The following is a 25,566-nucleotide window of genomic DNA, read 5'->3' as shown; positions in this document are numbered from 1 at the left end:
GCCGAGTTGATGGGTATCGAGGTGAGCCCAGGTGGATTTCCAGTTATTCAAGAGTTTTGGAGTGTTCAATCGATTCGGATCTTGGTAGAGTCGCGTGTTTGCAGGCCCTAGTGAATAGGGAAAGTGGTTGCAGAAGCTGGTGTTGAAGCGTTGTCGGGAGATGGAGGGATGAAGTTGAACGGTGACGAGTTAACACCGTCTGGTGCTCAATAGGTTGGCCAAGTTGCTGAAAGGTGACGGCTCAAGGCCCCCCCCCCCTTCCTGCCTGCTCCTCCCTGGCCCCTGTGGGTATATCCGCGCTAAACTGAGACGGGCCAACGAGTGGGAGGAACCATTGGCAGGAGCGGTCCCGGAAGCTGCATGTCCCTGCTGTCTTGCCTTTTTCAGGTACCTGAGGTACTTTCCGGAACAACAAAAATAAATAATAAAGGGATGTATTCTGACGATCCGGCAAAAGCTGAAAGATTGAGCCGTTTTGAAAATTGCGTAAGGATGGTATGATGAGACATGACATTTGCAGTCCTTTCGCATGGCCCACGTGGGCTCATAGGGCGTTTTGGATCTAAAATCATAAGACATACCCCTCCATGCAGCACTCCTAGTCATTAATTGCACGGAGTTTTGGGGTTTGGGGTCGAGGCAGTGAGGAATCACCGAGGACGAGCGCGGCAATACTTCTTGAGTAATCGGTACGTATCGTTGAATTGATAGGTAGAGGTGAACCGTTGGGGCTTGACTACATTTTCTCTTCACTGTTCAACGTACAGCCCCGTAAATGAAGCACGAGTCTATTCTATCAATATCTATCAATATCTAGTCTTTCGTATTGACTTGAAATGACGTCGCGAGTCGCACCACAGTTCACCACTCATTCCTTGAGAGGGTTCAGGACACGCCAGTCAGGGAAGACGTACCCTGATCTATCATCAGCAGCCAGGTTTGCCCATTCTTCCCCAATTAAACACTTCAGTTCATCATAGAATACTCTGTAGGCCTCACCATTCATATGAATGCCGTCTGGAAGAAGACTGTCCAATCCACCCTGCTTACCGTTCTCAGGGGAGCCCAACAAATGTCCACCCTGTATATAATCGTTTGGCGCCGCCATGCTGATAGCCTTGTCCATAATAGCTTTCCACAGATCAACTGAACTGACGTTTGGATTCTCACTGGCAACTTCTCGCGCCTTTTCCGCGTACGAGGCAGTGACCGCGGACAACCGAGCGGCGGGCGCGTGACCGTTTTCCCCAAGCTTTGTCAACTTGATCTCATCCACTGGGGGAGGGGTAACCAATAATATCTTTGGGTTGTGTGCTTGAATGTGTGGGTGTGTGACAATGCTTGTCAGGTTTTCTTTATATTCGTCGATTGGGACATGCTGTGAAGAGGTGGGAATCGCGGCATCATTGGCGCCGAGCAAAACTACCTAACATAGAACCAAGGTTAGCTGGAAATCTGGAATGAAGGGACTCATGGTACATACCAAGTATTTGATCTTGGGCGAAGTTTCTGTCGGCTTCGGGAAGATTTCGGAGAGAAACTTGACAGCATTGGCAGTGTTCCAACCCGAGAAGCCACGATTCACAACATCAAGCCGTCGAATGAACCCTGTGTAAGGATCAGTATCAATGAGACGAGAGCGGGTGGTTTGCCTTACGTGACTGCAGTTCAGCCTGCATGGAAAACCCGTCTTGCAGGTCGACAGAACGCTGCAATAGCGAGTCGCCAAACAGTACAAGCTGAGGATACGGGCCCTTTGTCCAAGTCAGCGCTGTGTTTTAAGCGTCCAGTGGTTTCACTTACAGCCATTTTGTCCAGATTGTACGGTATACCCAGTCGATACGTCCGTGTAGAGAGTACGACTGTGTAGAGATGATATGGATCCGAATCGTGCAGCGAGATCCTGAGAATGATGTTGACGGGTCTGAGGTGGACGGCAAAACGGAAGTTGGCGCACTACCTTTAAAAGGGCCTTGGGAACAAAAGAGCGCGAACAAAGAAAGGTATGAGGCTGAAGTCCGGTCAGAGTTCCATTCAAGCACCAGACCGCGAGCCTTGCACATCCAAGCACCGGACTCAGAACAATGAACCCAGTGCCTAGGTACGTACTTTAGGCACGCAGGCTCTGAATCTTGGAAGGGAAGCCTATCGGGTGTTCACTGTAATGATGTGCCCGCTCGCGGAGGAGTATATTATGTTTGCATACTAGTGACTTGGTACTCCGTATGCCCTACCATGATCTATTATGATCACACGGCGGCCAGGTACCCGGTCTGGTCAAACTCTTTGCCTCCACTGGTGCCGTCGATAGGCTTGGGAGCGAGGTGTCGTTGAGCCGGGCCGCAATATTGAAGTCTTGAAATTATATGATCTGATGGAGTACGCCACATGTATTGTAACTTATGTACATACATACACTTTCAGATAAGTGCTGGAAGCCACATGCCCGGGGGCCGGGACAATGTGGTACGGCATCGGCTGAAACCCCAAGGAACCAGCCCCACCCGAGAGTTCTGGCGTTCTTGTTGCGTTGTAACTTGCAAGTTCCCCTCGTACAATGTCAAGCGGCTTTCCTTATCGATAAGCCGGTTTGGCTCAGACCCATATTTTTTATGCCAGCCAAAAAAAAAAATTTGGCAAGCAACTACAAACTACCAGTCAACTAATAGACCTTCGGTGAGACCTTCATTTCTGCCCGCCACAAGACTGGTTGCCAAACACCAACCACGCCGCATTGAGCTCGCCTTCTCGGCTCGAAGAGTCTCGAAGCGCTGCAGCCATGGCGACCTCTCTTGCTTCGCAGTTGGCGCAAATTGCCGCCAACTCCAAGTCAACTCTCAACTTCAAAACCCAGAAGGCTGCACACTCCAAGTCTCTCATCTGGGAGCCTCGTGTCGCCGCTACTCAAAGCTACCAGACGTTGTATACAATATGCCATCCCGGATTCGAGGAGCTTTGCCAGCTTGATAATCGTTTTGCACGATTCCAATCGACTATTTTCAGCGAAGAGAGTCAGACCCAGGACAGAACCCAGCTGTCCGCCAGCGAGAATGAGGAACTCGATCGCCAGATTGAAGCCTTCCTCCGCTTGGCCGGAAGCAAGTTAAGACTTATGCCAGCAATCAAGTCGATTGAGTGGTTAATTCGCCGATTCCGGTATGCTATCCTTCCACTTCAACTCCGCCGCGCGCCATCTTTATTTTAACCCGACTTCAGTATTCACGAAGAGAACACAGCCCTTCTGCTGATGACTTTTCTCCCTTACCATTCTATTCCTACGTTTGCAACACTTCTGTCTATCTTACCCGCCAAAGTTCCACATGAATTTCGATTTCTCGACCCGTACATCCGATCTTTGACGTCACCACCGAGATCAGTCATCGTACACCAGACAGTCCACCATCCCGAGTTCCTGTCCTCAGTATCTGAGTACACGCTTGAATCATGCCGAAAACAGTATCACTATCCTGCCCTAGTTATGTTTTGGGGTGGCCTCATGACCGAAGCTGTAAATGGAATGTTGGATAGGACACGATCTGGTCGCGCCTCTGTTCAAAGTCAAAACACTCAAGACTTGCTACACAGGTTAGGTCCAATCTTCGCAGAGTCTCTCGTCATGAAGAAGGTGCCTGGCCTCCAAATTGCGTCTTACATGGCGATGACTGTCTTTGTTTCCAAGGGAAATTTGGAAGATAATGCGGTAACAGCTTTCATGCAGCAGACCGTCTACGGTTGGACGAACGAAACGATTCGCCCTGGCCTTGTATGTCTTGTGATCATGGCACAATTCAGATCGGCGAAACAAATGAGCAACAAAGTCACCAAGGCGCTGATGAAGGTCCAAGATATTGGCCCCATGTTGGTCGAGATTGGCAAGGAACACAGGGTGGACAAATTGGCCAATGGACTTTGCCTCGCCTTGATTGAGCGATTTTCCAAGAAAGGGGATTCCCGGGGACTACCCACCATCATGGCCATCTTGGGCAGCACAATACTCAAGGAGAAGCAAATCGCAGTCATCTTCAAGTCCCTGCTTTTGGCCGCCCTAAAGCTCGATGACAATAACGACGAAGATGGCGCGCTAAGGCGAGAGCTTGGTTCTGCTTTAATATCTCTATCGCAGACTACTGGGAAGTCTGGTGAGATTATTCAGTCAGTTATCCAAGATGTCGAGTTTGATATTGAGGAGCTGGAAATGAAACTAGACCTCTCATTCAGAACTAGAAATCCTCCCGCGCTGGATGAAAACACAACAACCGACCAACTGGAAAGTGTTAAGAAGCCTCGGGACTTGAGTGGTGCCGTTGATGAGCTTGCTACGCGAAAAGAGTCACTCTCGCCCTGCCTTTTGCCTGAACCAAACGAACTATTCGAAGAATTTAGCCACCTTTTCTTCTCAATCGTGTCCGAGACTTCTCAGCAAAGCGATATGATGGCTAAATTTGATGGAATCCCCCAGCTCGGACGCGAGGCCGCCTTCAAGGACTCCACGTATTTTAGCTTTTTTATTCGAATTTGGTCTGGGCCTTATCCTGCCCTGGCTCGCATGGCCGCTTTGAATATGGTCAAGAATAGGCTCAAGTCTAGCGATGCAAGCAAGATGGACGTGCAAGCTCTTATTCCGTACGCAGTAACGGCTTTGAGCGATCCCTCGAAACGAGTTCGGCAAGCGGCTGCCGAGCTCATCGCCGTGGTCACTGACATATACACTCCCCCCATCTCAGCCAAGTCAATGATGACTTGGGACTCCGGCTTGCTCTACGGCGAGGCCAAGGATAAAAAGCCTCTTCCTGTCGATGTAACTGCAAAGATGCTGCACTTGCAACTTCTTCCCAGCATCGAGGAGTGTGTCATGGACCCTGAGCACATTACATCAATTCTCAAGTCGGTCATTGAGCAAGGCAAATACCAAGTTGCTCCTCAACCAGCCTTGGACAAAAAAGATCATATGGGCCAATCGGCTAGACTAGAAATACTGTCATTTTTTGCTTCTCATGCCCAATTGACGCCTTTGATACTGGTCAAAAACAGGCTTTTGAAATCTTTGAACGAGGTCAAGGGTGTTGGAAACACGCCCCGAACACGGATGTTGTTACCGTTGCTGAACTGGTGGACAAGTCTGAGTGAATCAGAAATCCGAAGGCGATGCACTGCGGAGAAACAAGATATTTTGACTCTGGACTCTCGGTTCGTTGATGTTGTTGTGCCCAATGACACTGAGGGTCTCGAGTTTCTCTTCAAGTTGCTCAAGGAGCCTGCTCAAAGAGAAAAGGCAGACCTCACGCGAGCCATTTTTGGCCGCTTGCGAAAGATGTGGCCTTCCATGAAAGACCCTGTTAAGTTCATGGTGGCAGAGCAGCTCCTGGAAATCTCGCAAGAGTCGCCTTCTTCTTCAGACGACGAAAGCTCAATCGTTTCGATAGAAGCCGCCGAGTTACTTCGGGCGGTCCCCCTAACCACCGACATTTTATCCTTCTTCCTTGATTCTATCCAGACTGGAACCAAGATGATCACGGAGCCGCCTCCAAACAAGCGCCGCCGCACAAGCTCTGCGGATGTCAGTCGAAGCCTCATCACTCATGTGACCCCGGAGCTAAGCCAAGCACTGCGTAAAGTTACCTTTGTCTTGCAGCTTGTTGATAACTCGGACCCGGTTTCGCATCCCGAGTTACTGGATGGCCTCTTCACAGCTCTGTCAGAACTGCAACACTTTAGAACAGTCGTTGGTTCAGAGCTTGGTTATCTGCAGAACTTGATTCTTCGTAGCCTGTTGGCCATGATGCCGACTTACAAGGCTGACAAGGCGTTGACAATTGATAGTTCTGGCGGCTACGGTGATTTGCTTGTTAACTGCATCCAGAAGTCGTCCAGTCCTGTAGTCCAAAACGCCGCACTCTTGTTGGTTGCCAATCTTGCCACCACCGCCCCCAATCTTGTTCTTCACAGTGTCATGCCCATCTTCACCTTTATGGGGACGTCTGTGCTGCGACAAAGCGATGACTATTCTGCTCATGTAGTCTCTCAAACTATCAAGGAGGTTGTGCCCCCCTTGATCGCGTCTCTTCGTCATGGGAAAAACGGGCCTGTTGCTGGTGCTTCGGACATTCTTGTCAGCTTCACAACCGCCTACGAGCACATCCCATCTCACAGACGACAAGGCTTGTTCGTGGCTCTAGTCGAAACTCTGGGACCTCGAGATTTTCTCTTTGCCCTTATCAGCATGCTGGTCGACCGTTACGACACAAGCGAAGCACTCTTATCCTTCATTGTTGACCTCTTGAACAACTTTGACATAAAAACGCAATTGGAAACCTTCGTCAAAGTCGTGGAGCTCGTGTCCGATCTATTCAAGCCCAAACCCGGCATGTCATTTGTCCTACTAGGGATCACTGACGATGGGGATAAAGACGTCGAAAAGGTTGCCCTTCGGCAACTTTCGGCACTCCCGAGCTTTTTGGCCAACAAAAAATTGCGATCTCAAATTGGAAAACTCGCTGATCGGGAGGATATGGACACAGCGGAAGTGCGAGAGTTTTATGCCACCTTGCTCGAGAACATTCTCATTTTGGCCGACACCGTCAAGACGAATAGGACGCTACACGGACGATGTGGATCTGCGCTGTCCAACTTGCTCAACCTGCTATCTATTGGAGAATTCATCAAGGCAGTGGAGAACCTGCTGGACCGACCTGATCTGGGTTTGCGGCAAAAGGTCCTGCGTGCCCTCGAGGTTCGGGTTGAGACGGAAAGTAACACTGATCCCGCTTCCAGGAATGCTCTGCTATCATTCTTGCCCCAACTCACGGCTGCCATTCGGGAATCAAGCGACATTCGCTATAAACATACTGCGGTTACCTGTGTGGACAAGATTGCAGAAAAGTATGGCAAGAAGGATGTCGAGGCTGTCGTCGCCGCGGCCGAAACGATTGCTGGCCAACACTGCCTGGGTCAAGAGGAACAGCGCCTCCGTGTCATGGCTCTGCTATGCTTGACATCGCTTGTTGATGTGTTGCAGGATGCTGTCGTTCCGGTATTGCCTATTGCCATCCCAGAGGCCGTCAAGTATCTTGAGGCCAGTCTGGAGGGCGAGAACGCTGACGGAGAGCTTCACTCTGCATGCTATGGTTTCATCAGCTCTCTAGCGGAGCATCTCCCGTACATGTTGTCCACATATCTTGACAGGATTCTTGAAGTGTCCAGTCGATCAGCCGAAGCTGGCCTAGATGGCGAGGTCAATGAGAGCCGGACAAGTTGTCTGGAATTCCTCGCCAAGAAGCTGGAGGCAAAAGAAGTCTTTACTGCGCTGGAGCGCAATTGGGAAAAGGCCACTGATGCCGGGTTCTCTGTAAGTACACCGCCGCCGTGCCACAGAACAGTGGCTAACCTCATGCTGCAGGCCATTCATGAATTTTTCACGGTTCTTTCCACTGCAATTGACAAGCACAACAAGTCTAGCATTACAAAGAACATATCAGTGCTGTCTAATATCCTAGTCAAGGCTTTTGACCTACGTCGCCAAGTCGATGCCAAGGGCGAGAAGAGCGAGGCATCTCTGCGCGAAGTTGCCGACATCGAAACAAGCCTGAATGAGGCGGCCCTCAAGATGATTTATAAACTCAACGACGCCGCATTCCGACCCTTGTTTGTACAAATCGTGGAATGGACAAGCTCTAATCTTCCCAAGAGTGACAAGTCTGGACGAAACCTCCGGCAATATAGCGTCTACGGCTTTCTCAATGCATTCTTCGGAAACTTGAAGTCAATCGTCACAAACTATGCCACATACGTGATTGACGATGCAGCCAAGATTCTTGGAGCTGTAAATCCCAAGTCAGTTGAGGACCGCCAGCTGTGGAGTCGGGTATTGCAGGTTCTGGCAACCTGCTTTGAACACGATCAGGACGACTTTTGGCAAGCTCCATCCCACTTTGGGGCCATCGCTCCTGTCTTGATGGACCAATTTCTCCAGGCCGGCTCTGTGGATGTGTCTGAGCGGTTGATTCCAGCCGTTGTGGAATTAGCTGCTGCTGCCGACTCGCAAGCACATCAAAAGGAAATCAATACTGCTCTCTTGAAGCACCTCAAATCAGAGCAGACGACGGTCCGACTAGCAGCAGTCAAATGTCAGCAGGCATTGACGGATCGACTGGGAGAGGAGTGGCTATTGATGCTGCATGAGATGTTGCCCCGCATCAGCGAGTTACAGGAAGACGACGACGAGGTTGTGGAGAGGGAAACGCATCGATGGATTGTGAAAATTGAGGCCGTGATGGGCGAGAGCCTGGACAGCATGCTGCAGTAGTAGCATGTGAATTGGCTTATGGATGTTGGCGCTGATTCAAGATAAAATGCCGGAGTTTGAAATGTATCTTCGGGTAAAAAAGTTCATATATTCGCATATGTATACATACACCTTATCGTTGTAGGCATGGGAACCCAAGAGGGGTTCCTGAATGGATCTCTATCAGCATGTGGTTGGCAGTTTGTGACGTGCTGTCGATCTCATGTGAATCCCCACAATGGATGTTTGATGCCGCAAGTGTTCATTGTAGAAGCCTTTCTTGCTTGCCGTTGATTGATACAGGGATTGGCATGCGAAGCATCCGTGACGGCTGCTCCTGTGACCCGGGAAGCTGAAATGGCGAGTCCTATGTTGGCAAAGTGAGTGAGTCTCTGAGCGTAACCTTGGACAATAGAAGTACGGTGGCGATGGCGTCTTTAAATAACCTAACTATGGAAAAATCTTTGATTCACTGAACTGAAATGAATGGATGTCTATTATGGGATGTTTCTAGCATTTCGTCTTTGTATTATGAAGAGGAACCCGATTGTAAGCTAATAAGGCGGCGGCAGCAGCGTGGGTTTTCCTCGGTGCATCTGAAGTTGGAATGCACTTGACAGCCTCGGGATTCTACTTTGTGTCCGATCCCAAGTCTATTTTGCATGTACATCAGTAGGGCGAACGGAAGACTTCGGAACCCGCCAATACTGGAACAGGATGTGCAGCGGCCTGCGGGGTTGGTCCTGACTCCCGGCGCTAGTCTGTCGGCATCCGCGGCGGCAGGGCATGCCCGAAGCACCGACGCCCCCGACACGACATTGCGCAGGTGCTCCGTGCTGTAAACGGAGCACAGTGTAACTCGGGTTCGGCGGCCGCTAATTTACAGTCAACGTTTAATCGGCTCTCACTGTGTATTATCTCGACACACAATCCTGCGCTTCCTTGCAACCCGAGGAATAATTTTATGGCATTTTTTTTGTTGCTTTGAGATTCTTAAGATCTAGTGTTGTATTTCCACTTACATGCTGTCAATGTTCCAGCATGAGCTAGCTAAAGAGAAAGCTGAAAAGCTAACAAATCAGATACCAGTTAAATACGGACGGAACCAGTGGACGCCTAGGCCAGGCAGCAGCCCCCCTGTGATAATAGTTGACCCACCGCCAATTCTTGACATCTGGATCCTTAGTCCGCCGTTATGCAGCATTTCGAATAGATAGATTTGCCAACCCAGCATCACAAGGGGTCTATAAACACGTTCAACCTTGTGCACTTATTTATGTCTAAATTGCAGCCATTTCGCCCCCTATTACAAAATGACCTCTAAACCCCAAGTTCATTCCCAATTCACCGTCTCGTCAGGATGCCTATGCTACGGGCACCTCCACAATATGTGGCACGGAAAGTCTATGCCTATCCAGCCGTTTCCCAGTGCACTCGAGCGCGAGACGGGTGGGACAGTCCTATGCCAGCTTGTGCACTTCAATATTGCTGCTCAAAACGGCACTTGGCTGGCCTATCAGCTCATGGACAACAGGACGAACGAAGTCGCGGCCTGGTTTGTGTGTCACTCCCATGTCAACCCAGAGACGGAGATTGACAAGATTCTTCGTGTCTCAGGAGCACCTCATGAAGACGGCAGTGGAAGTCGATTCCTTGATGAAAGTACCGTGGCCGAGGGCGTGTTGCCTATTAATCGATATGACTGGGGCTATTACGACTACCGCTGTCGGGAAAATGTGACTGACACTGAGGAGGAAGCGAACGAGAGCGAGGATACGTACGTGTATGGAGAACACGTTGGTCTTGTTGACTACGGCCATGCGGAGGAGTACATTGAGAAGTGGAAAGGTGTGAGGGCTCACAAGAGGGCGAATCAGACACATGGGCTATGGATGACCATTGAGTCGGAATACATGTTTGGTCGCTTCGGTTTCAACAACGACCGCACGGCTGCAAGATCGTTCCTGTGGTTCGCTATAGATACACGCTTCACACAGACGACATTTGCCGGGACGGAGCGCACGTTGAGGGTTGAGGCGTTGGAGGAGTCGAGTGAGGAAAAGTTTCAGCGGCAACTAAGAGAGGGGTGCAAACTTGACGGGCTGGACGAGTTACATGAACAAATCAAGTTGTTTGACATGGTTCACGAGATACCGCCCGAGGCCGAGTGCTTCGGACCTTATGATGCAAACGAGCATATTCTTCACGCCGCGGATGTGGATGCCCTCCGGCTTGCTCTCCAGCTTCCGGGCGGTGTTGGCCACCCCGAGTTTCCGGGGCCGTTGAAGGATGCAAACGTGGCGCTTCTGAATAACGTCTTGATGAGTTATCTTGAGAAAGTCATGGTCCCTGCGTCCTCTGCCCAAGCTACCACCTCCTCAATAGCAGCGTCTCTATTCCCAGACTATGAAACTCTGCAGTCTATCGACGGACAAATGTACGCTGCCATGACGAGACCTAATTCCAGATCTATTGAAGGGTATGATGGAGTTGCAGTCGGGGAGAGGATTCAAAGGTTTTTTGCGCTTCGTTGCGGAGATAGCAACTTGGCCAGAGATGGCGAGTTTATTGCCGGGCTGGTGGCGGTCGTCGCGTACTTGGTTTCCGAGTTGTTGGAGCTGGCGGATAATTACAGGAGAGATTGTATGGTGAGCGGCACCGGTCCACTGCATTTGCGGCTGGCGGTGAAGAATGATGATGATTTGTTGGATATGTTTAGGTTTTCGAAGATGTATTGGTATGGTGATGGCACAGAGCCGGATGCTGGAGAGGGAACAGTAGGCGAGGGTATGTGAGCTGGCGGAGCTGCTTTATGAAATTCAAAACTCAGAGAGTTTGCCCCATGCCTTCTTTTTATGTGCTTCCATTTTCTTGATTTGTTGAATTACAACAGAGTGGACTTTTCGTAGCCAGGATCTACATTGGAAGTGATTTCATGTGAGCTGATGTGGGAGTGGTTGCTCAGGAAGAAATAAGTTTTACGCGCCATCTTTTTAGCTGACGCGTAGAATCTTGGTACTTATTTTCATGGATTACTTTTAGATCCGGAAAAACCGGTACTTTACTTGAATTCATCCTTGCAAATGTTTACAGCCGTTATAAGCTCTGCATGGTGCGTCTCAGCTTTCTTTAGCAACTGTGCTGGTCACTACTTGCATCAACGGCGGCGCACTGTGTTTATGCCCCACATACCTGTTATGGAAGAACATTTTGTGTGATACAGCCGGCTCTACACTGTATTCATACTGTGCCGATAAAGACGACCTGTACCCACCAGTTCCGCCACCTTTTTCCCTCCCCGATCTATTATCGTCTCCATTGCCTCAGACGGTCCGTTCTTGATCGGCTGGACGCAAAACAATGTTGTTCAAGCCCCCGTTTCCTTGGCTGCGACAATTCCCGTAATCAGCCATAATGCAATTGGGTGCAATGCTGGTGGCTGACTGACTGATGACTGACCGTTCCTGGGGCTCATTGTTGCTGAGGTCCACTCACATGTGGATTGAGTTTGAGTGTGTGCGATAAGGCTGATGTCATTCCGAGCTCCGAGCTAGGTCAGGAAGAAATTAAAATATGACTCGCCCTCGTCTCCATCCCAATCTTGAATCTATCTGGGCCTGGACTACTCAGCTGGAGGTTTCTTACAGCATAGGGAATCATGGACGGCCTTACTCGCATTCAGTGCCGGTCGTTGATGAAGCTCTCGTCGCACGTGCCTCGAGCTGCAGCTCATGCGATATCCAGACGGCATGCTTCAACACTTGCTACTACCAACGGTAGGTTCACACGCTGTCCACGGCACCGCTTGCAATCTCCAGGACAAGACAATGTAGCTAATGCATACCAGCCCCAGGTACCAAAGAAAGAGTCGTTATTCTCGGTTCTGGCTGGGCAGGCTACGCCGCCGCGCGCACCCTCTCCCCTTCCAAAACCACACGCATCCTCATCTCCCCTCGATCCCACTTCGCCTTCACCCCTCTCCTCGCGTCAACGTCCGTAGGGACCCTCGAGTTTCGCGCGGCCATTGAGCCTGTTCGTCGGCTGGGGCTCGACGAGTTCCACCAAGCATGGGCCTCCAGCATCGACTTCAAAAATAAGACCATCCGCGTCGAGGCCAACTTGCGCGGAGACGTCAGTGCCGCCACCAACAGGCCCGAGATCAAAGGGGAGGAATTCGACGTCAAGTACGACAAGCTCGTCATTGCCGTGGGCTGCTACAGCCAGACCTTTGGCATCGAGGGCGTCAAGGAGCACGCCAATTTCTTGAGAGACGTAGGCGATGCGCGGGCTATCCGACTGCAGGTCCTGCAGGCGTTTGAGACGGCGGACCTGCCGACGACGAGCGATGAGGAGCGCAAGAAGCTGTTGCATTTTGCCGTCGTGGGTGGCGGTCCGACAGGCATCGAGTTTGCCGCGGAGCTGCACGACTTGATCAAGGACGACTTGTCGAGGATGTATCCCAAGCTGCAGAAGCACTGCGCCATCACCGTCTATGACATCGCGCCAAAGGTGCTTCCCATGTTTGACAGTAAGCTGGCCGCGTATGCGACCGAGACGTTCAAGCGACAGGGCATCCGGGTCAAGACGGAGCACCACCTCACCCGCATCCGCCGACAAGGACACGTCCTGATGCTGCAGATCAAGGAGGAACCAGAGGAGGTTGGCGCCGGCATCGTCGTCTGGAGCACGGGGCTCATGCAGAACCCGCTGGTCAAGACCCTCGTCGAGTCTGACATTGAGGGGGTTGGCAAGATTGCAAAGGATCCCCGGACGGGCGGCATCGTCACCAACCCGAACCTACAGGTCCAGCTGCAGGGTGCCGGGGATGGCTCAGAGACAACCACGCTCAAGGACGTGTACGCCGTGGGCGATTGTACTTCTGTCCAGGGCGCAAGTTACCCTGCCACGGCGCAGGTCGCGGCTCAGCAGGCAGTCTATCTGGCCAAGCAGCTCAACAGGGGTGAGGGGGAAGCCTCGAAGCCGTTCAAGTTTAAGAACTGGGGTGTGATGACGTATTTGGGGAGCTGGCGAGCGATTCACCAGAGCGAGGCTGATAATTTGAGGGGCTGGGCCGCCTGGGTTCTTTGGCGCACGGCGTACTTGACGAGGAGCATGAGTGTGCGGAATAAGATTATGATTCCGGTGTACTGGGTGATTACCTGGATTTTTGGGAGGGACATTTCGAGGTTCTGAAGTTTGAACTGTAAGGAGTTGGGGGACAATAGATATAGACATCAATCCCATATAGAAGAACAGTTTGATCGACATTTCTTACGTCATTAGTACCTGCGGAAAGTGGTGCTGGACTCGTTTTTATTTTGTGAGGTCAATTATTTTCTAGCTAAGCAATTGCGAAAACACAAAGTAGTTGGTTCCTGTGCCATTGTATTGGCTAATCTTCCCGAGCAAACCGATCAATCCGATTATCTTATCGAGCTGGCAACCATAGAACAAATGCCAGAAGAGTCTGTCTGATTTAATTGTTGCCGCCCGATACCATCTATAATTCTCCCAGTTTGTCTCTCCCCAAACAGAGCGGTGCGCCTTTCCCTCAAGCCTTCTGTAGATTTACCACCTTGGTGGTTTCTGAAAGTACCGTTTCCCGTAAACAACTCCTCTGCTTCAAACTTCTCTAACGTAGTAAATCAAGGCTGACAAACAATCCCGCCGTCTAATTGTCGTCCGATGTAGACAGATAGCACCCGATGGCGCGCTGAAGCCCGCGGTCGATTTCATCCAGTTTCCTCTTCATCCTCCGTGCAGCGAGAGTTACATCCAAAAGCTCTGCATAGCAGTCCATTGAATCAAGCTCATTGCAGCTTCTGATGATAAGAATATCGCTCAATATATTAGGACTTATAGCCCCGATTTCGTCAAAGACATTGGCCGGCTTAAATTTTTGGCGGTTACAGCCAAGCAGTCGCGCCATCACATTTGGAAAGGTAGCTTCGGCAACATTTTTATCGGCCCAAAAAGACACGCCATGAAGCTCACCGAGGAGATTCCTGGCTGTTTTGATGTCTTTCGCATATTCCTGGTGTGCTTTCTTCAAAAAGAACTCACCAAGATCATGGCAGTACAAGGTTGGCGAATTCTCAGCAAGATGTAAGATATCTTTAAGTGTATCTTCAACCCCGGTAAAAGCACAATGGCAAATACGTGGTCTATTGAACACGGCTTCAATTAAGTCTCTCAAAAAACGTAAATCTTCCTCATGATGCTCCCACAGCTTCCCGCGATGCTCGGCTGCCAAACCGGCTGCTTTTTCTTCGGATTTTAGGCCTTCCAAACGGATTCCAAAATTATCGGTCAGGCGGAATTTCCAGTAGGATGGAAGATGTCCGAGCTTTTGCAAGTATCCAATATCACCCAGGATATTATCGCAGATCTCAGACACAACGTGCAGAGGTAAGCAGTCAAACAAAGGAGGGGCGGAGACCTCGTTTGACAGAGATGCTTCTGTATCATCTGAATCGGAAATTGGGGGAGGCATTGTTTCGTAAGGCCGTAAAAGAGAGATCTGGCGGCTCAGTTAGTTACACGATACGAGTAGACAATCAAAAATGAGACCTACGATACTTCCGCAATGATTCTGGGTGATTTTGGAAAGGTCAAAGTGTTGAGTCGAACGAATGTAACTTGTGGGGGGCGCAAATGGTGCCTGGGAGCTGTTGCCTGAGAGAAGAGTAAGGAAGTTCAGGATGGAACTGAGGGAAAGATTTGAAAGAAGGAAAGATTTAAAGGAGGTAAAGATTTTAAAGAGATAAACGAGGAAATTCGCAGAAGAGCCTGGAAGTTCTGCCAGCTGTCAGTGATTCCAAACTCAAACGTGAACTGAAGGTGAGTAAGAAGTGAGGTAAAGGATGTTATTCAAATTAATAAATGCACTAACACGCAGAATTTTTCAAGTAGTCCGTAAGATGTCTCTAGACCAAGCCATCCATCTCATTAAAGCTCCGAAAGAAGCAAGTAACTGCTCTCTCATATCGATTTCACATGCCATCCATGGGGGAATTCATCGACGCAGTCTCTGTAAATAAGAGAATAATCGCGATAGCATTAACTAGTTGTGAATGATCTACATAAAATACTAGGAGGTAGTTGTAAGTTGAGTGAGAAACGATGAGCGATATGAGTGAGTGGGCCAGCGGATTATCAGATTTGAATGCTTTGGCTGTATAATTACCAAGTTCCCATCTTCTGCGAATCCAAGCATTTCAACCGCACCACAGCCAGATCAAAAACACCAGCCAAACCAGCAAATTCCAGATACCGAATGGGCTACCCACCCAAGGGACCTCGATCACTTTAAAGAAAAAGTGTTGCAGATCAATGTCTGGTTGCGGCAGGAAGATCTCACAGCGTCAATGCCTAAATGTCTGGTCTCTTGGCATCTGGACCCACTACAGCTTGGCAAACTTGGAGCTCGGAACCCCACCAACAGCATTCATCTGCGACGACAACCGTTCTTATCCTCGGTTCAAAGCCGACGCTTTCCCTCGCCCCAGAGCTTCGTCTTCATGCCACCCTGGGCCTCAACCCTCCTCCATCTGGTCAATTTGACCTCATCGCACTTGAATCAATTGGCAGCCCCTCCCTCATCCGCATTCGCATCCGACCAACACTGATTCGCCCTTCCAAACATTGAGGCTCGCGTTGTCGCTGTCGCTACAATGAACACTGTTCGGTTCGTCAGACCCATTGCGGCTCGGGTGCCGTTCCAGCGCTCAACCTTGCCTCGCGTGGTTCGCGCGTATAGCTCCAAGTCTTTCGAGTACATCCAGACGTCTACTCCCAAACCCGGCGTCGGCCAAGGTACATGGTCCCCAAGAGAGCCTGCGTAGCCTGGCCGCTGATTGATGCTTAATTGTAATAACTGGACAGTCACGCTCAACCGACCCAAGGCCCTCAATGCCCTCTGCACCCCACTGATCAACGAGCTCAACGAGGCTCTCAACGAGTTCAATGCTTCAGATGAAACGTCCGTCATTGTCCTCACCGGCTCCGAGAGGGCCTTTGCTGCCGGCGCCGACATCAAGGAAATGGCCCCTCTGACCTTCTCCGAAGCCTATACCAAGTCCTTCATCGAGTCGTGGTCTCTCCTGACCACACAGATTAAGAAGCCCATTATTGCTGCCGTCTCCGGCCACGCCCTCGGCGGAGGCTGCGAGCTTGCCATGATGTGCGACCTCATCTACTGCACGGAAAAGGCCAACTTCGGACAGCCCGAGATCAAGCTTGGTACCATTCCCGGTGCTGGTGGCAGCCAACGCCTGACCCGAGCCATCGGCAAATCCAAGGCCATGGAGCTTATTCTAACGGGCAAGTCCTTCTCTGGCGCTGAAGCCGAGAGGTGGGGTGTCGCCGCCAGAACTTTCCCAACCTACGAGGCCTTGATGGAGGAGACGCTCAAGACTGCCGAGACCATTGCCGGATACTCCAAGGTTGCTGTCCAGGCGTGCAAGGAGGTTGTCAACAAGAGCCAGGACCTGGGTCTACGAGACGGTGTCGAGTTTGAGCGACGTGTCTTCCACAGCTTGTTTGGCAGCCAAGACCAGAAGATTGGCATGAAGGCCTTTGCGGAGAAGACCAAGGCCGAGTGGACTCACTCTTAGGCAGTATTTTGAAAAGGAGGAAGCTGGACCGTCATGTGTATGAGACAATATAGCCGCCAGTTCGTTGATCACTTTACTGGGAGCACATTTTGTGAAGGCCAACATTTTGATTGCCGCCGAGGCCAAATTTGTAATGATTCGTGTGAAGCTGATTATCTGAAAGGTACCACTCGTTCATCAACCGCAGCTGGTGTTCGAAGCAGCCACAAGTCAGTGCCATCCATGTCTACATATTGCCGCTCTTAGAGGCCGGGTTACCAAAGCCGTATCGTATCCACTACCCATCGCCAAATAAACCCTCCCTAGTACTAGTATTAAGCGGCACACCGGGAAGCTATTCTTAGCACGACCCCGTATTGACTACCCTAGGTAGCGAATAGATGGCTCGTTCCGTCATGAGTCGTGTGTGTTGGGCTGTTGGTCGCTGCCGTGGGGTCGGCCAAGACGCAGCGCAAACTCAGCCAATGGCCCCGCTGAGAACCTGCAGCAAGCCTCCATGTCCAGATGTCAGCAAGCCTCTTTGCTGTCACTCTTGCTGCCACAACGCGACAAGGCGGCTTATCCTCACTCCACAGGATAGTCTGGGGAAACCTCCTTCTCCCTCTAAGCCGTACCTCACAGAGTCGGAAGTCCTGACTCTTCACTCGGTCTTTGTAACATGAATGGATTCTCGAAAGCCCAGCCTGGATCTGGAGAAGGAGCTGACGTGCTCGGTAGGTCCGACTCTGCCTCTCCGCCTTCAAAGTCAAGAGTCTGTCGTTAGCTGACCTGCCATCTCCCAACAGATCTGCACGGAGCTCCTATACCAGCCTCTGACCTTGCTTGATTGCCTTCATACCTTTTGCGGAGCGTGCTTGAAAGAGTGGTTTCGCTTCCAAGCTGCAAAGGCTGAGAAAGCACCCACGCCGCCAGCGCCAGGAGAGGCCATATTCACTTGCCCGTCATGTCGCAGCCCAGTACGGGATACGAGGCACAATGCCACAGTTGTCACCTTGCTCGACATGTACGTGGCCGCAAATCCCGCCAAGGCACGGTCTGATGTCGACAAGGAGGAAATGCAAGCAAAATATAAGCCAGGGGACCAGGTGTTGCCAAAAATAAATACTCGAGAGCGGACTGCTGAAGAGAGAAGAGCGGACGAGGAGGATCGTCGTCTGATAGACGAAGTTCGAGAAATGAGCCTGCGCGAGGCGACACCAGGGGGGCTGTCTCAACGAGACAGACGCCGAAGACAAAGGCAAACTCAATCTGTTGACGGGAGATCAAGATCAAGCAGGGACCAGAGCTCGAGCTCTCGCCGTCGAGGGACCGAGCACACAACAAGGAATTCTCGTAGCGATGACTCCAGTCGTCCGGGCTCGGATCACAGTGCCAGTGACAGAGAGCAGCGGAGAAGACGGCGCCGAAGTGTCAGCCGCCAGCGTCAAGTTGAGCACCAAACGTCCCTAAGATCATTGATTGGATCATCGGAGATGAGCGAAAGGGATATTGAGAGAGAAATCGAAGATTTTGCTAGACAGATCCAAGAGGAGGGTCTTCTAGATGGGCTTGATTTGGACAATATTGATTTGTCCCGGGATGACGACTTGAGCAGGCGTATCACCGAGGCATATAGGCGTCGGCAAAGGGAACGATCTCGCAACGAATCTTCCCGCCAGCCCACTTCAAGCAGCAACAACGCAGCTTCTAGGAACTCAGAGGGGGCTCAGACTGACGCAAGATTGAGGGCACCGGAAGGTGGTTCCAGATCCCGCGCCAGCTCAAGGTCAACTAATGGAGGCGGCCAGGCCGAGGACAGGAGTAGGCCGCCTCCAACTGGGTCAACCAACCTTGAAGTGAGAGATGCTGCGAGACGACCACGACGGAGGACTGCTAGCGGGGGCCGTAGTGCCACGACACCCGTCTTTTCGTCAACAGCAGAGACTCGTCCTGCTGCTCGATCCTCAACTGACTTGGGACTACGATCCCGAACATCGGATCCCACTGCACCTCGGCACAGCTTCAGTGAGGGTCGTAGTTCCAGTACTCCATCAGTACCGGCTTCTTCTCAGGCGCCCATTGAGCTGCCAGCGTCAGCATCGAGTAACAGCAACATTGCATCATTTGCTAATCGAGTGCCTCAATGGAACCCTAATATAGCTGATCCCTCGCCGGCAACAACGCATGAGCTGCCTGCAGCACAAATCAGCAGACCCCATCTACCGGCGGAGTTGGCCATTGTTCACTCCGCTGTTTCCAGCCCCATGAGCAGCCCGAGTGCTACTTCAGGTCATCGGCGAACAAAGTCGCAGCTATTCCCTGAACCGTCCATCTCGTGCGCAAAATGCAACAAGCAGCACATAGAATACGAATTGCACTATAACTGCGGCATATGCACGGGCGGGCAGTGGAACATCTGCCTCGACTGCTATCGAGCCGGCAAGGGATGCCAATATTGGTTCGGATTTGGCTATGGCGCGTGGAAGAAGTGGGAGAATTTGCGACAGAAGGGCGATGATTCTTTAGCCAAGCCACACATGCTTACAGCATGTCGATATTTGCCGCCTCCATCGACGCCTGGCGGTGCTGATGGGAGGAAGACGTTGACAACAGATGATCCGAGAGGCAGGTTGGAAACAGGAACGTTCTGCGCTCGGTGCTTCACCTGGACAAACGACTGTTACTGGCGTTGCGACGTATGCAACGAGGGAGACTGGGGATTCTGCAATAACTGTGTCAACCAGGGCAACTCGTGTACCCATCCACTTCTGCCCTTGACTCATGAGGCGCTACAAGCTGCCAGCCGTCCTCATAGCCCGAGATCGACGGGCCGGCCCCCGGCTGCCACTGTCTATACGGGACCTCAAGCAGCAAATATTGGGCCGTTCAAGCCTCTGACGTTCCGCACCAGGTGCGACATTTGCCAGGACCCGATATCTCCGTCTCACGTTCGATACCACTGCTTCAGCTGCAAAAGTGCCTTGATTCCCGAGGCTCCACCAGGTGATTATGATATATGCTCGTCATGCTACAACAGCTTGGTTTCGACGGGCCAAATCAGCATGGAGAATGGGCATTCCGGCTGGAGACGGTGCTTGCGTGGGCATAAAATGGCGGTCATTGGGTTCGCAGACGGCAAAATTGGACAGTGGCGATTTATCGAACGCGACATTGTAGGTGGGCGAGTGCTACGTTCAGAGGCCTTTGAGAGTCCTGAGCGCAATGGGCAAGAGTTGCAAAAATCGTCTTGGAAGAATGGGGATGAGAAATTGGAGCGTCTAGTTACAAAAGACGTCTCCGCAACTGCTCCTTCTACTGTCGGATCACTGTCATTCACGCAAACGTTCCCACTGGATGGCGGCACAGGAATGAGGGCGAATGCCCGTTGGGCCTGGTATCCGCAGGCTGGGTCAGACGACGAACTGTTGTTTCCAAAAGGCGCAGAGATTCGGGAGATTGAGGATGTCAATGGTGATTGGTTCTTCGGTACATATATGGGCGCCAAAGGTCTGTTCCCAGCACCATATGTGCGACTTGGGCAAAGGATGTGAGATGATACCACGATTGTATGTGGAACGAGATACAGACGACAGCATGTTTGATGCATGGCCTCTGAGTATGGTACATGGCAGCATTATGATAATAGCATGGTAGATGAAATTGAATAATACCAGCAGAGCATTTATTATAAACGCTAAAGGCACAGTGATGGCGTGAAGCAGGGTCCGAGACACGAGCTGAGCTCGTATGAAGAATACTTGACCCTCTTTGTCAACGATGTCAGTACGCATCGAAACATCATTGTGGTCCATTGTGTGCAACTTGGTGGCGTGCGGTCGACGGTGGCTGCGGCTAGCATGCAACCTTGAGCAAAGTGCAAGTCAAGCAGCCAAATGACGTGATCGCCGGCCCTGCGCCAGCTCCCCACAACGGAATGTCGCCAGCCCATCCACGACGACCCGGCCGCCGATGTCGTCGATAGCTTATAAATTCGTCTTCCCCGTCCCCTTTTACGCCCCCTGGTCCTGTTGCAAACCATTGAATATCACCACACCTCTTGGACGGCGCCTTGCTCTATTGTCGGGGAGACCATGTTTCGACGCAGCGCTGTACGGCTAGCTGTTGCGGCGGCCAAAGCTGCCGAGCCGAGTGCTCACACGCTTGCCGTGTCCAAGGCCCAAGGCATCTCCAAGGGCCTGACTGGCGGTACGTTCCCACTCCCTCACAATTGAATCCCATAAAAGGGGTCTATGTCTGTACTCGGTAGCCATCGGGCAGCAGCTAACGGGCCGCGGCCGCAGCCATCGGAAACACCCCCCTCATCCGCCTCAACAGGCTCTCCGAAGAGACGGGCTGCGAGATCCTGGGCAAGGCCGAGTTCATGAACCCGGGGGGCTCGGTCAAGGACCGCGCAGCCCTGTACGTGGTCAAGGACGCCGAGGAGCGCGGGCTCCTGGGCCCGGGGGGCACCGTGGTCGAGGGCACCGCCGGCAACACGGGCATCGGGCTCGCGCACGTCTGCCGCTCCCGCGGGTACCGCCTCGTCATCTACATGCCCGACACGCAGTCGCAGGGCAAGATCGACCTGCTGCGCCTCCTGGGCGCCGAGGTGCACCCCGTGCCGGCCGTGGCCTTTGACAACCCGGACAACTACAACCACCGGGCGAGGCGGCACGCCGAGGCCCTCGACAACGCTGTGTGGACGAACCAGTTTGACAACACGGCCAACCGGCGCGCACACATTGAGACGACGGGGCCTGAGATCTGGGCCCAGACGGCGGGGGGCGTGGACGCGTTTACCTGCGCGACGGGCACGGCGGGCACCCTCGCCGGTATCACGCGGTACTTGAAGGACGTGTCGGGGGGTAGGGTGAGGAGCTACCTGGCCGACCCGCCGGGGAGCGTGTTGCACTCGTACATTAGCTCGGGGGGGAAGTTGGTTGAGAGGTCTGGGTCGAGTATCACGGAGGGCATTGGGCAGGGACGCATCACGGATAACTTGAAGCCGGACATTGACTTGCTGGACGGGTCGCTGCATGTTTCGGACGACAAGAGCATCGAGATGGTGTACAGGTGCTTGGATGAGGAGGGCATCTATCTGGGTGCCAGCTCGGCGCTCAACGTGGCCGCGGCCAAGGAGGTTGCGGAGAAGCTGGGCAAGGGCCACACGGTTGTCACCATGTTGTGTGACGGCGCGTATCGGTATGCGGACCGTCTGTTCTCCAGGAAGTGGTTGGCGGAGAAGAAGCTGCTCGGTGCTATTCCAAAGCACCTCGAAAAGTATATTGTTTTGCCGTAGACAAGACTTGGGGGGGGGGCGAAGACGGGGCGGTAGACGGGTGGACAGACCTCTTATTGTACAGGATATATAAAAAAAAGATGAATTATACATAATTTTCTATGATACATGTTAGGGCCGCCTTGAATGCCGCATCTTTTGCATTTTTTATGCTCCTGCGGCCGGGGCTGCAACTGCTGGCCAGTTGGGTTTGCTGCCCATGACTTTCTCGTACTCTTCTGCCCAGGCCTCTGTTCTAGTCTCGCTCTTGGCTGCAAAGTCTTGCAGGTGGGACTTTAGGGAATTGAGGATAGGAGACAACGACTCGGCATCGCCTCCTAGCACTTCTTGGGCCAGCTCAATGCCTCTAATGTTTTGGGTAAGCACCTGGATGTAGGCACTCCCGTTGAGGGCTTCGGGGATATGGTTGCCATTGTCGCTAGCGTTTCTCTCCACCAATGGGTTAAGGTTGGCGAATTCAGGAACTTCCGAGAGATCCTTGTTCACGGCATCTTCCCAAAGGGAGGACAAGAGTGCGACCTCATCACGGAGCAGGTTGATATCCCGCTCCGCGGCCTGGCCAACCTTGACTGCGGAAGCTCGCGCAAACACCGTCATTCCTCGAACAAGTCGCGAAAAATGTAGCCTCTCCCGTGTGCGCTGAGACGACACCGCATGCTCTGGCCTCTGTAACAGATCCAACACCGCCTCCGCCCACTTCAGCGCCTGCTTTGTTTCGCTCGCATCCCAGGCGCTCTCCGTGATTTTGTCGTTTACAAAAGCGAGGACTCGGACAACCATTTCGGGAGTCCGGAATACGAAACCCGTCTTGTCGGATTGTTTCGCGCACTCAATGACTGCGAAGATATGCCCTTTTGTTCCTGCGACTCGCACAATCTTGCCCCAGTGGTTGGCTTTCAGCTTTATGCCTGCTTTTTTGTAGCCGGCCAAGAGCGTGGCCAAGTTCGCCCAATCCTCAGCACTATGCATGTTGTCCAGGGCTTTGGACAATGCCTTCTTGGAGTTCTCGATACCCTTGAACCGGTCGATTGAGGAGAATTTGTGTTCTAGGCCGTCGACTTCGATGATGATGGGGTTTTGTTCGAGGTGCGATCGTTTCTTGGGGTCAAAGACCATCTTGCGCTGTTTTTCGGGGAGATGAGCTGGCAGAATGATTTTCTCTTGGATGGAGTTTAGGGTGTTGTTCAATTCGGTATTGTCAGTTTCCGAAAATATGGCTCGGACAGCTAAGGGTGTCAATATTTAGTTCGAGAAGTCTTGAAGCAAACGACAGAGAATAGACAGCATACCATTGGGAGCCGTCGAGCTGAATTGTCTGCGAGAAATCCTGTCCAGCCTTGAGGGCCCTGCCTGGTGCCTCAACGACCGTAAGGCCGATGCCATCGATCGATTCGCCATGCCTGCTTTAGGTGAAGTCTTTTGCCTGCTTGCTCTGCCAAAAGTTTCTGGCGTCAAAGTACGATCCCAAAGTAGATGGTTGCGAAGTGGGTCGGGGAAAAGGAAGCGCCGGTCCAATCAGGGGCATGAATTGTGGGCCCTCTGGGCTGGTGTCTCGTGATGGAGCTTTGGCGATCTTGGAATTTCTGCCGTCTGCCCAACGTCGAACGCTGGTTCCGCTCAATACACCAGCAACCATGAATTTCGCACCTATCAGGCGGCCAATGGGCTGTCTCAAGTCCGTCTTTCGACAGGCCAGACAGCAGAGGACTGCGCAGCGTAGTCTGGCTACCGCGGCCGTTGCTCCCACTGGTAACAAAGCCATCAGCGAGAGGCAACGTACGGCAATTCAATTGCTGCCATCTAGGTGCTAGACTTATGTGCTAACTATTCTTCACAGGTGCCGCTCACGGAAAGGTGGAAAAGTTCGAAATCTATCCTCAGATTCCATCTATCCGATCTACGAACCCGGACCCGATGCCCATCCTGCGTCAACAGCAGCTCGCTCAATTAGATCCGGCGGGTGCCAGAACACGTCTATTTTCCAAGGATCACGCAGATAGCGCCAAGGTTGGAGATGTACTCATGGTGACTACTCAGGGTGGCGAGCCATTTTCAGGCGCATTTATCCAAATCCGACGACGAGGCGTCGACACAGCCATCTTGCTGAGGGGACAAATGATGAAGACGGGTGTGGAAATGTGGTTCAAGGTCTACAGCCCCTCCGTTACGGGTATTGATATCATCTGGCGAAGACCGAAGAGGGCGAGAAGGGCGAGACTGACGTACATGCGGAAGCCCAAGCACGACATGGGCAGTGTGGATAACTTGGTGTCAGCATGGAAAAGGGAGAGATATGCCTTACGATCCAAGTCAAAACAGGCCGGTGGGAAGAAGGCTCGGGCATAAATGGGGTACATTAATCGGGGTGTGGTTGTAAGATAAAAACGCATACTACAGAGTAGACTGTGTACTATTGGGCATATATCAAACATTCAAGTCGACCTGCTCGTGTATATTACTCCAATAACAGGGTACAGGACAGATTGGTTTTCTGGAGGCAGTAATGCGCTTGGCTAGACTAGTTTCACCTCATGAGATGCCCATTCATGAGACAAGGCTGTACAATGAGTCGACTTGCATATCACCAAGTCAAGATTGTGTGGAACATGAAACGCCTGGCACAGCCTCCGATGATGGAGAAGCGGCTACTTTCGAAATTGGGTCAGATGACACGAGACTAACAAATGGGCCTCCTTTTTTTCCCCTTTGTGACCATGTCAGATTTGGAAGCTGGCATTTTTCGACAAGAGTGAGATGTGCAGGATCACCCGCGTGAGCGCTCATCACAACTGTCCAGGGGAACGTGGTTGCGCATCATAATAGCATACGGAGTACCCTGTTGCGCATCATAATAAGAATATGCTGTATTGCCGAGGGATGATTGGTCGGCCAGCCCATATATATGCGTGCGAACGAACAAGTGTCTTTGATATCGGTATGAGACGATGGGTGTCAGGTCTTGTCGGTGGCACTTTAGTCGGTTACAAGTCCAGGGCTAGCACCATGACACTTTAGATGAATGCATAAATCACCAAGTCAGTGTCCACTTCCCCATCTGAGACGAATGCAAGATCAGAAAGGGATGAGACTGAACAAGAGCGCATAAACCAATCCCTTGCTCATCATGGCAAACCCCGCGGTGGCGTTGTTCGGACAGGGAAATAAATGTTCGGGGTCTGGAGTCGCGCAGGCATACAAAACGCAACGCATCGCCTGAGCCGTGTATGCGCATGCTGCGGATGTCATTTTGCAACCTACATGTAATATTTCTCCAACAGCCGTCCTACTGGCACTAGTACTATTGCCTAGTATTACACCCAGGCACTAGGTGCGCATGTCAATCACACCGTACGGAGTAGTACAGCCGAATCACACCTCTGCCAAGGCCCTTT

The 25,566-nt window shown here is 51.8% G+C and overlaps 11 protein-coding genes across 11 annotated transcripts; 8 read left to right on the top strand and 3 right to left on the bottom strand.

Moving 5' to 3' along the window:
• Positions 1–868: 868 nt before the first annotated feature.
• Positions 869–1,809, bottom strand: GLIP (GDSL esterase/lipase; the record flags this gene model as incomplete). Its single annotated transcript, XM_014693538.1, has 4 exons — positions 869–1,426; positions 1,484–1,608; positions 1,658–1,754; positions 1,804–1,809. The coding sequence occupies 4 exons, from the start codon at positions 1,807–1,809 to the stop codon at positions 869–871; spliced, it is 786 nt and encodes a 261-aa protein (XP_014549024.1).
• Positions 1,810–2,779: 970 nt separating this feature from the next.
• On the top strand, positions 2,780–8,302 carry rbg-5 (U3 small nucleolar RNA-associated protein 10; the record flags this gene model as incomplete). Its single annotated transcript, XM_014693539.1, has 3 exons — positions 2,780–3,156; positions 3,217–7,345; positions 7,397–8,302. The coding sequence occupies 3 exons, from the start codon at positions 2,780–2,782 to the stop codon at positions 8,300–8,302; spliced, it is 5,412 nt and encodes a 1,803-aa protein (XP_014549025.1).
• Positions 8,303–9,594: 1,292 nt separating this feature from the next.
• On the top strand, positions 9,595–11,076 carry G6M90_00g014990 (uncharacterized protein; the record flags this gene model as incomplete). Its single annotated transcript, XM_014693540.1, has 1 exon — positions 9,595–11,076. The coding sequence occupies one exon, from the start codon at positions 9,595–9,597 to the stop codon at positions 11,074–11,076; it is 1,482 nt and encodes a 493-aa protein (XP_014549026.1).
• Positions 11,077–11,939: 863 nt separating this feature from the next.
• NDB2_0 (External alternative NAD(P)H-ubiquinone oxidoreductase B2) lies at positions 11,940–13,036 on the top strand (the record flags this gene model as incomplete). Its single annotated transcript, XM_014693541.2, has 2 exons — positions 11,940–12,057; positions 12,129–13,036. Coding segments are annotated over 2 exons (1,026 nt in total), but the record flags the coding sequence as incomplete, so codon positions are not given.
• Positions 13,037–13,084: 48 nt separating this feature from the next.
• Positions 13,085–13,474, top strand: G6M90_00g014970 (uncharacterized protein; the record flags this gene model as incomplete). The annotated part of the gene is made up of 1 exon (XM_066129764.1): positions 13,085–13,474. A coding segment is annotated over one exon (390 nt), but the record flags the coding sequence as incomplete, so codon positions are not given.
• Positions 13,475–13,952: 478 nt separating this feature from the next.
• Positions 13,953–14,774, bottom strand: G6M90_00g014960 (uncharacterized protein; the record flags this gene model as incomplete). Its single annotated transcript, XM_014693542.1, has 1 exon — positions 13,953–14,774. The coding sequence occupies one exon, from the start codon at positions 14,772–14,774 to the stop codon at positions 13,953–13,955; it is 822 nt and encodes a 273-aa protein (XP_014549028.1).
• A 1,180-nt stretch (positions 14,775–15,954) lies between these two features.
• ECHS1 (Enoyl-CoA hydratase) lies at positions 15,955–16,896 on the top strand (the record flags this gene model as incomplete). The annotated part of the gene is made up of 2 exons (XM_014693543.1): positions 15,955–16,096; positions 16,166–16,896. The coding sequence occupies 2 exons, from the start codon at positions 15,955–15,957 to the stop codon at positions 16,894–16,896; spliced, it is 873 nt and encodes a 290-aa protein (XP_014549029.1).
• Positions 16,897–17,558: 662 nt separating this feature from the next.
• Positions 17,559–20,426, top strand: chfr (E3 ubiquitin-protein ligase CHFR; the record flags this gene model as incomplete). Its single annotated transcript, XM_014693544.2, has 2 exons — positions 17,559–17,609; positions 17,682–20,426. 2 exons carry the CDS (start codon positions 17,559–17,561, stop codon positions 20,424–20,426), a joined length of 2,796 nt encoding a protein of 931 aa, XP_014549030.2.
• Positions 20,427–20,966: 540 nt separating this feature from the next.
• On the top strand, positions 20,967–22,174 carry cys-17 (Cysteine synthase 1; the record flags this gene model as incomplete). Its single annotated transcript, XM_014693545.1, has 2 exons — positions 20,967–21,081; positions 21,177–22,174. The coding sequence occupies 2 exons, from the start codon at positions 20,967–20,969 to the stop codon at positions 22,172–22,174; spliced, it is 1,113 nt and encodes a 370-aa protein (XP_014549031.1).
• Positions 22,175–22,321: 147 nt separating this feature from the next.
• On the bottom strand, positions 22,322–23,572 carry G6M90_00g014920 (uncharacterized protein; the record flags this gene model as incomplete). The annotated part of the gene is made up of 2 exons (XM_014693546.2): positions 22,322–23,400; positions 23,464–23,572. 2 exons carry the CDS (start codon positions 23,570–23,572, stop codon positions 22,322–22,324), a joined length of 1,188 nt encoding a protein of 395 aa, XP_014549032.2.
• Positions 23,573–23,808: 236 nt separating this feature from the next.
• img1 (mitochondrial 54S ribosomal protein bL19m) lies at positions 23,809–24,520 on the top strand (the record flags this gene model as incomplete). Its single annotated transcript, XM_014693547.1, has 2 exons — positions 23,809–23,950; positions 24,012–24,520. The coding sequence occupies 2 exons, from the start codon at positions 23,809–23,811 to the stop codon at positions 24,518–24,520; spliced, it is 651 nt and encodes a 216-aa protein (XP_014549033.1).
• Between the last annotated feature and the right edge of the window lie 1,046 nt (positions 24,521–25,566).

Source organism: Metarhizium brunneum, chromosome 1 (genome assembly GCF_013426205.1).
Source record: "Metarhizium brunneum chromosome 1, complete sequence".
Taxonomy (NCBI): domain Eukaryota; kingdom Fungi; phylum Ascomycota; class Sordariomycetes; order Hypocreales; family Clavicipitaceae; genus Metarhizium; species Metarhizium brunneum.
This window is presented reverse-complemented; position numbering and strand designations above follow the sequence as displayed.